General features: G+C 42.5%; 1 protein-coding gene across 1 annotated transcript in view; it reads right to left on the reverse strand.

Annotated features, from left to right (window-relative positions):
• The window catches only part of LOC306927359 (epidermal growth factor receptor substrate 15-like 1), a gene marked incomplete at its 3' end in the record, with an annotated part of 62,643 nt that extends 54,987 nt beyond the window's left edge, over window positions 1-7,656 (reverse strand). The window contains exons 1-6 of the mRNA XM_079507070.1: window positions 7,615-7,656; window positions 5,572-5,613; window positions 4,245-4,334; window positions 3,112-3,159; window positions 1,996-2,091; window positions 1,573-1,641 (exon numbers count right to left, since the gene is read on the reverse strand). Of these exons, the coding sequence (XP_079363196.1) occupies window positions 1,573-1,641; window positions 1,996-2,091; window positions 3,112-3,159; window positions 4,245-4,334; window positions 5,572-5,613; window positions 7,615-7,641 (372 nt within the window). The 5' untranslated portion in view covers window positions 7,642-7,656. The remainder of the gene's footprint in view (window positions 1-1,572; window positions 1,642-1,995; window positions 2,092-3,111; window positions 3,160-4,244; window positions 4,335-5,571; window positions 5,614-7,614) is intronic.
• Window positions 7,657-13,187: the final 5,531 nt, after the last annotated feature.

Consider the following 13,187-nt stretch of genomic DNA (forward strand, 5'->3'; position numbering starts at 1 on the left):
GTCCCCGGAACATCCAGACCCCCAGGAACATGCCCAGGGGGCCGGGCCGTGTGGGGGTCCCCGGAACATCCAGACCCCCAGGAACACGCCCAGGGGGTCCCCGGAACATCCAGACCCCCAGGAACACGCCCAGGGGGCCGGGCCGGTTCTGGCGAGCCGCCCTGCATCAGTATCTGTCTGTCTCTCTCTCTCTCGCTCACAAGTATGCACACACACACACACACACACACACAAACGCACGCGCGCAGCCTCTTTCAGTGTCTGTCTGTCCCTCTCTCTCTCTCTCTCTCTCTATCTCGCTCGCTCGCTCACATGATGTGCGCACGGGCGCACACGTCTCACACACACACACACACGCAATCACACACGCGACCGACAAACACACGCACGCAAAAGTTGAATCCCCTCCCATTCGTGCCAGCAGGCAGAGCAGAGGAGGAGGTGGCCGGTGGGATCATAATCTGCACTCAACAATTTACTTTGACTTTTCTTTGTGCTGCATTGGAGCAGCTCGCAGGTGAAGGAATTAAGGACTATATCCATTTGAAACGCAATATGGGCTCCGCCATGACAGTCAGACAGTAAACACAAACTCTGCGCGTCACCGCACACACACACACACACACACACACACACACACACACACACACACACACACACACACACACACACACACACACACACACACACACACACACACACACACACACACACACACACACTCCTCCTCCTCCCTTCTCTCCCACACTGTCTCACTCTGCAGGCAATCTGCATACAAGCAGACTGACAGTTCTTCTCATTCTCCCCCGAGACTACATGAAAAATAACGGAAGAATAACGGCATGACGCACCATGTAGTAACGGTAACAAAGTTACTGAACGTTAAAAAATAAAGCGTTACAGCAACAGTTACTGCCGAAAAATAACGGCGCTACTGTAACGCGTTATTTACGTTACGTTACGTCCCAACACTGTCAATGATATAATTAATACATAAAAGGAATTAAGAGTTTATTCAAGTGTGTATCAAGCTTCATGGCGAAGTGTGGGAAACTGGTGACTAGGGATGTGCCGATGAGAAATTTTGGCCGATATCGATATCCGATATAATTAATTGCTGTTATGGCCGATAACCGATATTACCGATGTCGATATGATCTCATTCTGTATTGAAAAATTATAATAATTTTGTCCATTCTGAAAAATACATGTAACAGCGTATCTGCACTGCCGGCTTAGGCAAGTCAGATTTAACTTTAATACCTTTCTATTTAATATTGTGAGCTTGTAGATCTGTTTAAGCTGTTACTTTGGGCTTGTTTATCTGTAAAAACAGACCGATTAATCGGACTGATGAATTAATCGAACCGATTAATCTAAAAACAACTCAAATCGGCAGATACCGATGTGTTTGACGATTAATCTCCCATCACTACTGGTGACATGATCAAGATATAATGGATTTGTTTACACACTCATTAATTAATTAACAGCAGCCAGACCAGACCAGACCACGTGAATCTTTAAATTGAGTGGTATCCTATACTTGAGTGCATGTACAGAATGACTCACCCGAACAGCCCAGTGTGGTTCACTGGGGGCAGAGGGTTCTCTGCTTAGAGACGGGCTGCTGCTGTCCTTCTACAAAACAGAACAAAACAATCCAAACCAGTAAGTCGGTCAATCGACTACCATTATCCCACACATGGCTGTCAATTCAATGCATGAAGGGCAAGGGATTCATCTCCCTCACCAAAGAGACTGGCCTTTGATTTAAGGGCTGTCAATATCTGACAGCTGAAAATAAATGTTGTATGTACAGTATAAACTGAGGCATAAATGATTTTATTCACATACAATACTGGAAGTACATTGTTAAGTGAAAGTCAGTCTTTCCTAGAAGGCAGTCTTTCCCGGGAAATATAGCAACATTATTTAATTTCATATACAGACAGTAATATTCTGGATTGGTCCGGAAGGATGAATTATACTCACAAACTTGGGCGGAGGTATTGTGAGGTTGACAGTGGATAGACTGACTTCTTGTCCACTTTGAGCACACGCCACCAGCCTCAGAGCTACGTAAAACCCCTAGATACAGATACAGAGTAAACACGTTCCCTCTCGCTCAAATGTGCACATATCAACAATTTACAATTTATGCACAACAATGTTCGATCCCTCTCACTCAAACTTTGTCGTGCACATAACAATTTACAATTTAGCCATTAAGCAAACGCTCACACCCAGAGTGACTTACCATGTGTTGTTCTTGCTTACTGTAAATCGCTCTGGGTTGAGAGCGTCTGCAAAATGCCTAAATTCTAAATTGTACTTACAAGTGCGAGATCAGAGAGAGAATGAGCAGAGTAAGCATGAACCATAGTCAACAAACATCACAGATAATAGTAACGCTAGAGTACAGAACTACGGTATGTACAATGTAGTGACTCAAGCTGGGGCGGCCTTAAGGATCGGGAGGCCCCGTTCATGACGTCATAATTTTAATAATTAATAATTTCCCTTTCACTTTTTTAAAGTGTGTATTATCGCACTTCAAAGCATGAACAGCATACACAGCCAAGTAGAAAAATACACAAAAGCAGCTTGATTAAACAATTTTTTACTTTAAGGTATAACTGGCTATACAAGCTATACAATGATGCAATCGCAACTCTCAGCTGCTGCCAACTAGATAAGTGGACGTACAGGATGAGACTGAATAATTGACAAGGCTGATTGGAAGGCTGCAATGCAATACTACTACTACTACCTTACTACTACTACTACTACTACTATTTCTTTTTTGGAGAGGCCCCTGGATGCTCGAGGCCCGTTTCAATTGAAACGATTGAAACATATATAAGGCCGCCACTGGACTCAAGAACTAGGATACCAGGTAATGATCAAACCTAGCATCTGTTAGGTGCTACACTGCTACATGTAGGTTTGATGTCAACTACCACACTGGTATATAGCAAAAAAATACTGATGCAAATAAACATACACAAAAAAAGACCAAATAACTACAGCCTAATGACTATTATGGAGTGCATCTTACAATGTTATCAAAAGGTATAGCAATGTATTTGCAACATTCTGATCTCTAACCTGTTTGTCCAGGTAGCCTTTGCCGTCTGGGTCAGCCAAATCCCAGATCTGAAAAACAAACACACACACACACACACACACACACACACACACACACACACACACACACACACACACACACACACACACACACACACACACACACACACACACACACACACACACACACACACACACAAAGGCAATGACATCAGTAGCAGCTCTCATAGCAACTAAGCTTAAGTCAAACTTTCAGAACATGACTGGCTACCTGGTGAAGAAACAGTGGAATCCAGGGTCTGCATGTCCATTTAAATATTTATGTTAAACCAGAAAATGATAGCTGCTTTTTACTTTACTTGCTTAATTAAGGTTGGTTTTAAACGCAAAGCAAGCAGCAGACCCAGCCAGCCTGGGCTACACATACACCAATATACACTATAGGGCTGTGAATCCTTGGGAGTTTGGGAGTACGTTTAGTAAAAAGCTTTCATAATTTTAAAGGTTTTAAGGTAAATCCAAGACAACATGTATGTACCAAACGTTTTAACTTCTGACTGAGTCTGACACTCAGTCAGACTCAGTCAGTCTGACACAAAATAAATAAAACCCATAATGTATTACACAGGTAGTTTTGAACTCACTAACTTGTGTTAGTGCGACTGCGAGACTAGAGACACACCCGGCTATGTGGGATTTGTAGAGCCAGTTGCAATCCCAAGTCTCAAGCCTGCACATTTGTTTGAGTGCACAGCAGCACACATCCCTGCATATAGACTGGTTTACATTAATAATACAGAGACAAGGCAAGCAAAGCATGATGTAACCTTCTCCAGACAGACATGGTAAGAGATTGTGATCCTTTTGCTTTTATGTTTAAATTCCCCCGTGAGCTTGCGTGTGCGTGTGTGTGCGTGCGTGCGTGCGTGCGTGCGTGTGTGTGTGTGTGTGTGTGTGAATGGGAATTGATATTACTCCTTCGGTACTGGACCTACTTAGCTGAATAGCTGCACCATTTCCCTTTGGTCAATATTCATTAATTTAATGTACATGGACTTCACAAGCCCATCAACGGTCCATTACCATTACTGAAAGCATTGTTATATTGTAAACTGACTGAAGTGTGTGGGTAGCAATTGATATATAGTACTCACCTTTCCCAATGTGATGTCAGGGAGGCCAGATTTCTTTAAAAACAAGGCAGCTTCTGTCGGCCCTACTCTCCCTGTATTCCCAGGGTCCACCTTAGGACACACACACACACACACACACACACACACACACACACACACACACACACACACACACACACACACACACACACACACACACACACACACACACACACACACACACACACACACACACACAATCACAGTCCAAACTATACTGTGATATCTGCATCAACTGATTATTTTTCATGAACTGAAACTCTCCTCTCAAAACAAGTTATGGCTTATGTATGGTTAATATACATACCTAATTTGGAAATGTGCTGGCTTACTTTTAGAATAGAGGGTATGCGTGTCACAGCGTGTGACATCATCATCATTCCCATAAGTTATGCGGGAACGCCTACTTACTGAGCAGGCCTTTCTGATAGCAGCCCATACATGCAAACAGAAAAGTCCTATCTGATCTGATTGCATTAAACGACGTTGAACGAAAACGACGTCAAACTCACTTTGTCACTCGATTTGCCACTCACTTTTATGCATCACTCTATCTATACTAGCTCTGGTCCATAGCGATAAGGTGGGCAACTGGCGGCCCGGGAGCCACATGTGGCCCCCACCTTCACTTAATGCGGCCTGCCATGTTAATATCAGAATACTGATATAGTATTGATTTCAGCTGTTACAATTCCAAACCCGCTTTAATCACATCATGACTATAGTATTAAATGACTAGTACTTAATGACTAGTATTAAAATGTTATTGTCTTTTTGTGTCCAATGTAGTTATGTATGTTAACAGTTCATAAAGTGAACATAACTATAACTAAATGCATTTGTAATTCAATAAAAAAAGGTTACTTTTCAGGTTTCCAATTCAAAAATAGCAAAAAATGATTCAGGTTTTCAATTCAAATATAGCAAAAAATAGCTGATCTACTTGTAGATCGGCTATTTTTTTGCTACGACAGTAATATGCACTGTGGAACCTCTGGAGTGAGTGTGGAAATATATTGGCCCTCCCTGAAGAAGACGTCCTATAGGCCGAAACGAACGTTGGATTCTTGTCAATAAATATACAAATCGTGGGTACGAGTGTGCAGACTTTTTCTCATTTTTACTAATATATTGGCCCTCTCCATGCATGGTCAAAGTTGCCCACCCCTGACTTAACGCTGTGGACCAGAGCTATAGCCTCATTGGGCCATAGCTCTGGCCCATAGCCTTCTACTGCCTCTACGAGGGCAGAATCGTAGAAGCAGTAGAAGGCTGTGGACCAGAGCTAATTGGGCCATAGTGATCTTACCTGTCTGTAAATGCTTTCATAGACAGGGCTCCCACTTGACAACAACTATAGGGGAGAGAGGGGATGTTATATAGGAGGTTATGCCATACATCTTGACCCACAACTCCCCTAGCACAGATACTAACTATAGGGAAGAGAGGGGATGTTATATAGGAGGTTATGCCATACATCTTGACCCACAACTCCCCTAGCACAGATACTAACTATAGGGGAGAGAGGGGATGTTATATAGGAGGTTATGCCACACATCTTGACCCACAACTCCCCTAGCACAGATACTAACTATAGGGGAGAGAGGGGATGTTATATAGGAGGTTATGCCATACATCTTGACCCACAACTCCCCTAGCACAGATACTAACTATAGGGGAGAGAGGGGACGTTATATGGGAGGTTATGCCATACATCTTGACCCACAACTCCCCTAGCACAGATACTAACTATAGGGGAGAGAGGGGATGTTATATAGGAGGTTAGGCCATACATCTGACCCACAACTCCCCTAGCACAGATACTTCTGATTACCTGCCAATCTCCATATAGATGGAAGAGGTTTATTTGATTTAATACATGTTGTCCGCACCTTTTTTGTGTGATACAATTAAGTGGACACATTTCCCAGCTAGAGAGGGGCAGAATTAACTTAGGCTGGTAGCTACTGTATAGTACTCAACATTCAAGTCCTGGCTGTGCATGAAAGCAATCTGCACATGTATGCATCAAGTCTCAAATCAACTTGACACTCAAATCATTCAACTTGTATTTCCAATGAACCTTAATGAATCACACAGCAAGACATTCAAGATTTTAGATAGATAAATAGATACGTTTATGGATGCATAATAAATAAAAAATAGCATCCATCCCAACTTTGATTGATTGATTGAGTTTGCAGAATCACAGTACATTTCAAGCACAAACTCAACACAAAGACTGTTAACTGTGAGTGGACGACCCAATTAAGCATTACACTTGTTTACAAGAGGGTCCACCTTGTTCAATTCATCAAAACATTTAGAGACGTACAAATAGACACTTCTATATAGCCAAAGACCAGAACAGGAATTCAGGGGTATCTGCTTCCAATCCATATGGCACCTTGGTGTGTGTGTATAGCCCTAATGAAATCAACACGGGGCTACGCTGCATAATATGCCAAACTAAGAATAGCCTCGTCAATAATAATGTAACCTTAGAGAAAAGTCCATAGCAGAAGCAGATACCATGTTATATACAGTACAGTAACAGTAGTTACTATAATGTGCATCCATCAACTGACGTTTGCCAGTCACTCATACTGTACTGTATACTGTATAGGCTCCTTGCCGAATGGGACAGGCCAACTCAGTCAAATCATCACAACAGCATGACCATTATTCGCACAAGCACACATTTAGTTTCGGTGGATGATGTGTAGGCCTATACAGGCTGACGAATATAAAAATATAAAATAAGGCACGTTATAGCCTTATAATAACCACTCATCTCCATCCTGCTTACTGTACATAGCTAACGTTAGCTAGTTCCAGGACGTCGTAACATAACATAACATTCACTCGTAGCCTACTAGTGGCTCAGGATTATTGTTGGTGAAAAGATGTGGCTATAAAATAATCATGTGCTTAGACTGTTATAATTATATAATAAGTGCGTGGTCTGGGAAAACTCGACGTGGTTTTGTTTTGGGGGTAAAACAACAGACAAACAGTCCCTCATCATCACATCATCAGCCATGGAGCAGCTAGCTAGCCTAAAGCTAACGGTCCCGCTATCTAACGGTAAATGCAATGAAGGCCCTGCTATATCCTTATCGAACCGTCTCTCGTCTGACTTCCCTGATTTCTCTCTGCATGCATTTCTTATTTATCACATACATGATTCAACACACCACCAGCAGTCTGTTTTGTAACGGAATTAAAGAGACTATACTAAATACTAGCTGCCATGATCGATGTACGCAGTTCAGTCAGCCCCGTGCTGCTATAGCTGCTGCTTTGCCCATAACTTCTGTTTGTATATATGTTGAAATGTCCATATCTTTACCTGGGAGAAAGATGTGAGAGCTGCCATCTTCCCTGTTGCTGCGGGAACAACGCGCGCGCACGCACACACACGCACGTGCACGCGCACGCATGCACACACAGTGACACGCGCGCGCACACCACGCGCGCGCGCACACACACACACACACACACACACACACACACACACACACACACACACACACACACACCCTCTCTCCAACGCAGCACCCCCCCTGGTGGACAAAGCAGCTCACGACACCATTGTTGGGTCAACTGGTGCTGGTGCGCGTTTTTGATTGATTGATTGAAAATTGTATTAACAGTTTGCAGAATTACAGTACATTTCAAGCACAAACTCAATACAAAGGCTGTTAACTGTGAGTGGACGACCCAATTAAGCATTACACTTGTTTACAACAGGGTCCACCATGTTCAATTCATCAAAACATTTAGAGACGTACAAATAGACACTTCTATATAGACAAAGAACAGAACAGGAATTCATCATAATGGAGGTAAAAAGGGAAAAGAAACATATACAGTGAGGGGAAAAGGGGGGGGGGGGGGCGATGGGGGGGGGATTCAGATTTTACGGGGGCCAGTTTCGAATTGCAGCCATCCGTAGGTGCCCTTTGAGAGCGGTTTTGAAGGAGTCAAGGGATTCGCATGTCTTAATGACTGTTGGTAGGGCGTTCCACATTTTGGTGGCATAGGAGTGAAAAGAATTTAGTCCCTTGTTTGTGCCGAATCTGGGTTGTACATGGTTCGTTGCACTCCCTCTGGTGTTGTGGGTGTGGACTTCGTTAACATTAAGGAAGTATCTAGACAGGTACATGGGTATCTTGGTGGAGTATCGAATCTTGTGGACCAGACCCATTGCAAGATGCTGTACTCTGTCGCCGACCCTAAGCCATGCCAGTCTGTCAAAGTGGGCAGGGGTGAGGTGGGTTCGGGGGGTGAGGCCAAGTAGGAGCCTGACCAGTTTGTTTTGGGAAGTCTGGTTAGGGTTCTCAACCTGTGGGTCGGGACCACCATGATTATTTTAATTTTAATTTTTTGTATTTTAATTTTAATTTTAATCCCAGAATCCCAGATGACAGTGAAGTGACAATTTAAGTGACTATTTAAGGACTTATATTAAAGACCTTTTTAATACCTGAAAAGAAAAGGGCAATTGCTCTATCGTAATCAACAAACTAAACTACTATAAAAATTTGGTCAAACATTGGCCAAATTGTCAAATAGGGCCTAATATCAGAACACGGCAAAAAAAAAGAAAAAGAAAACCCAATTCACAATATTTATCTGTGGAACCGAGTGAATCAACCACTGCTGTTGTGGCAGTTCACCCTGCCACTGAGTTGCAGAGTCATTTGTTTGAATTTATATTGTGTGATTGTTGGTGTTTATTGATGATTAATTGATTGTTGGCTCCAGTGTAGGGAGCATACCAACTGTGGGTTTGTGTGGGGAACATACCAACATTTGTTTTGTAGTGGGAAATTGAGTACTCTAATTATGTTTATATTATGTGGATATTTTGAGTAATGTGTGACACTCTAAAATGTGTGTTGAGAAATGTAATGTCTCTGGACATAGTGAAATGAACTGGTGTAATTGTGGATTCAATTAAGATTTGGTATGGTCCAGTGGGAGGGGCTTAGCCTATAAGTAGGGAGACCTGCCACTGCTAGATATATCAGTCAAGGTAGGACTGTGGAGGTGTGAGACCCAGCAGCTGTGACTGGACGCCAGAGACCGCTCCCTTCAGGTCGGAGGCAATCTGGCTGTGCTGCTCAGATTTTTTCACCTGCTCGTACAGTTTAGCAGTTTAGTTAGTTTAGTTTATACAACTTGTTTAGCGGCACATGTCAATTCGTTAATGATGTGCCGACATCGCTGGACACCGATTCCATCCTCTACAGGATACAAACCTGTGGCGTTCTCGTCAAAGACAAGTGTCTGTTCTTCCTGACTCATCAAGGAGGAGACGCTAAAGGTACAACGATTAGCGAGGTGAGCAGGGCTAGAATCCAAGGGGACAGAGCCAGAAGCCACTGAGACTGAGCCAGAAGCCACTGGCTCAGGGCCAGAAGCCAGGGGTTCAGGGCCGAGTAGGCTGCTGCCCTGCCTCCCCTTGTAGTCTGCAGACTCCCTCATCTCGGGGGACGTTTGCAGCTTTGTTTGGCATGGTGACTGCATAGTTTGACACAGCTCAGACTTCTGGGACGATGAACCAGTTAGTACTTGGACGCACACGGTCTGAGGGTTGAAGAAAGGTTGGGGGGGGGGGGGATGGGGGGCAGTCGTCCCGGCCTCGCCACCCAGCAGGAGATGGTTGATCTGCTGCGACAATTGGAGTGCAAAGAGGGACCAAGAAGGACTACTGGTGGGGGACATGCAATGCATAAGGGCAGCCAGTCACCACCTACACCAGGGCCCACCTTCAGTCCAAGCAGGGGGAGTGCAGCCGCAACCTTGTCTACGTGTCCTGGGGCAGCGGTGGCCGAACGGTTTGCGGAGCGGTCTTGTTATCGGAAGGTTGCCAGTTCGTATCCCCGGACCGGCACGTTAAAATTACCACCGCTGAAGTGCCCTTGAGCAAGGCATTGGACCCCTACCATGAAATGTTCTATGAGCAGGGTCTGGCTGTAAACAAGTTCGTCGAGCTTAGTCCATTCACCCTGGGTAAACAAAGAACTTTGCTTTGCTTTGCTTCCTATCTGGACCCACTCTTCACACCTGGCATCAGACAGCAGCACCAGTACTACACCACCAGCAGCAACCAGCAGCACCAGTACTACACCAGCAGCACCAGTACCACAGCAGCCTGACCAAGGCCTCAGACTGCTCTCTAAAAAAAACTACTCTGCAAGGCTTGAACTTTTGAATTAGTTGCAGAGTGATATTCGTTTGAATTTATATTGTGTGATTGTTGGTGTTTGTTGATTAATTGATTGTTGGCTCCAGTGTAGGGAGCATACCAACATTTGTTTTGTAGTGAGAAATTGAGTACTCTAATTATGTTTATATTATGTGGATATTTTGAGTAATGTGTGACACTCTAAAATGTGTGTTGAGAAATGTAATGTCTCTGGACATGGTGAAATGAACTGGTGTAATTGTGGATTCAATGTCAAACTATAAATGTCTAAACTAAATGTCAAGGACTCTCTGGCCATCTTTGCAGTTTTTGGCAGTTTTTTTTCTACCTGTGCCTTTCGGCAAACATTACCCTCACTCTGTGACAGCTGTACTACAATGTAGTAGCACTTGTAGTAGCCCTAGCCTCTACGATCTTACAGGCGTAGCCTATATGCATAGGCTCAATTTATGTAATTTAGATATAGCATGTAGACATAGCACTAAGCACTCGTGTATATGCATAGTTTCATTATATAGATATTCCACTGTTAGACAGATGCTAGGTTCTTAGCTTGCTTATGATTCTTGATGACTTGTAATTTATGTATTACCATGTGGTGTTCTTGCATACTGTAAATCGCTCTGGATTAAGAGCGTGTGCTAAATGGTTAAATTGTGTAAATTGTGTACTGTAGGGAACATAATAGATTGCAGTATTGATACTTTTACTAAACATGTGAGTACTTCTTCCATGCTTACAATGACTACTGTATGTCAGCAGCAATAAACAACCCACGTCATTCAGTCCGGTCTACTTCATTATTAATCCATTTTAGTCTGGAACCCCTTTTGGTTTTTTAAGCATTATGTTATACTTTAGCTATTGAAAAATAGCAGATTTACAAGCTCATAGCGCACCGAGTGCCGCGCTATGAACTTGTAGGTCTGCTATTTTTGAAAAATCGTGAAAATGTGCCTCAAATCTTTGAATAGGCCTATATTCTTTCAGTTTTTAACTCAAATCTGTGCTTCTGGGGGGTCCCTGGAACAACATATTTTCAGATGGGGGTCAGTGGCCAATTACATATAATTTTTGGGGTCCTTGACATGAAATATTGAGAACCACTGATATAGAAACATGAGGTTTTCCAGAACAAAATACATTTTAAAAAGACTTTAAATTTCGACATCAGGCCTAAAGAATGTGACACTGTGATCTGCTAAAATAAAGACTGTGACAAGCCATTTATTTTATACAATCTGCTGAAACAAGATTTTCTCACAACAAGTCAGCAAAACAGCAACAAGTCATCTTTTTGCTTGTCACGTAGGCCTAAAAATAAAAAAACAATAAACAAAAAAAAATATCAACAAAAGTAGTAAAATATTTAAACCAATAATAAATTAAACTAAAGTAAGTTAACACACCACAACTGTGGTTTTCGCATTCCGTTCCCACAGCCATGCTACAGATAAATCCAATAAGACAAACTCATGCAACCAACAAACCCTTACAGATCAAAACATGGCATCTTCACACACAATAAACAGCCTAGTTTTCCAAAAAGCTAAATCCATATTACCCATGTACAGTATAATACAACATCTCCAGTTGAAATAGACAAATGGAGAGGACAGTGGCTGAAATGTCTATTTTGGCTTTCAAGCACTTCTCCTATAACAGCTTTCTACTGCATATTAAACAACCCATGAGTAACTTATATATATATATTCAAAGGTCTACTAATGAATATGATCAGCAATGGCACTCCTCTGTGCACAATTACAAAATGCAAAAATATCTCATAGCATAAACAACATTGTAACATATTACTCTACAGTGTAAAATGAACAACCCTGCATAACACCCAATCTTTTTTGCTTTGTCGCACGACAATGTCACTTACTGAAAATGTTATCAAGGGAATAATGTTTTGTTCACTGTCCCTTTGATCAGTTATTCAGTTATTTTAGGCCAATGACACCGCTGTGTAACAAAGCATAGAGTAGACCACTTTCACCCTGCATGGTGGTACAGTACGTGTCCCCATTTTGGATGTCATTATACGCTAACGTTATTCAAAACGGTTCACTTTCATTCTCAGAAATAGCAGATCTATAGAAGCTCACAATGCTGTGGATCACTTATTTTCAGATTTTCTTTTTTTTTTGTAAAAAAAAAAGAAGGGTACTAGGGTATAGGGGCCGATTCATAGGGCCGATTCATACTCCTATTTTACCGCTGTTTCGGCGCTGTAGTGCCGAAAACACTTTACACTTTAGCCGACTTTTATTCGGCTCTAAAATAGGAGTATGAATCGGCCCTTACTCCTATTTTAGAGCCGAATAAAAGTCGGTTCGGCTCTGTAGAGCCTACAATGTGACGTCATTTGAGGTTCGGGGGGGGGGGCGGGTACCGTCCTAAAGTCGGCTCTTCGGTGCTACTGAAAATTTCTGACGAGCCGAAATCATTTCGGCACTACAGCGCCGAAACAGCAGTACAATAGGAGTATGAATCGGCCCTAGGGCTTAAGTTGTTAAGGCATGATAGAGCAAATATTCACTCTGAAGTGTCAAAATGCATAGAGGACCTGGGATATTAAGACAAAGTGAACTGACATTTCTTAGCTTTTAGCTTTTTAGCTGAATAAATTGTTATTATAATATTAACAAAAAAATAATAATCAGTAATAATCAGCAATCCAGTCATGTGTATCATCTGGCAGA

This window comes from Electrona antarctica (assembly GCF_951216825.1).
Source record: "Electrona antarctica genome assembly, chromosome: 7".
NCBI lineage: Eukaryota > Metazoa > Chordata > Actinopteri > Myctophiformes > Myctophidae > Electrona > Electrona antarctica.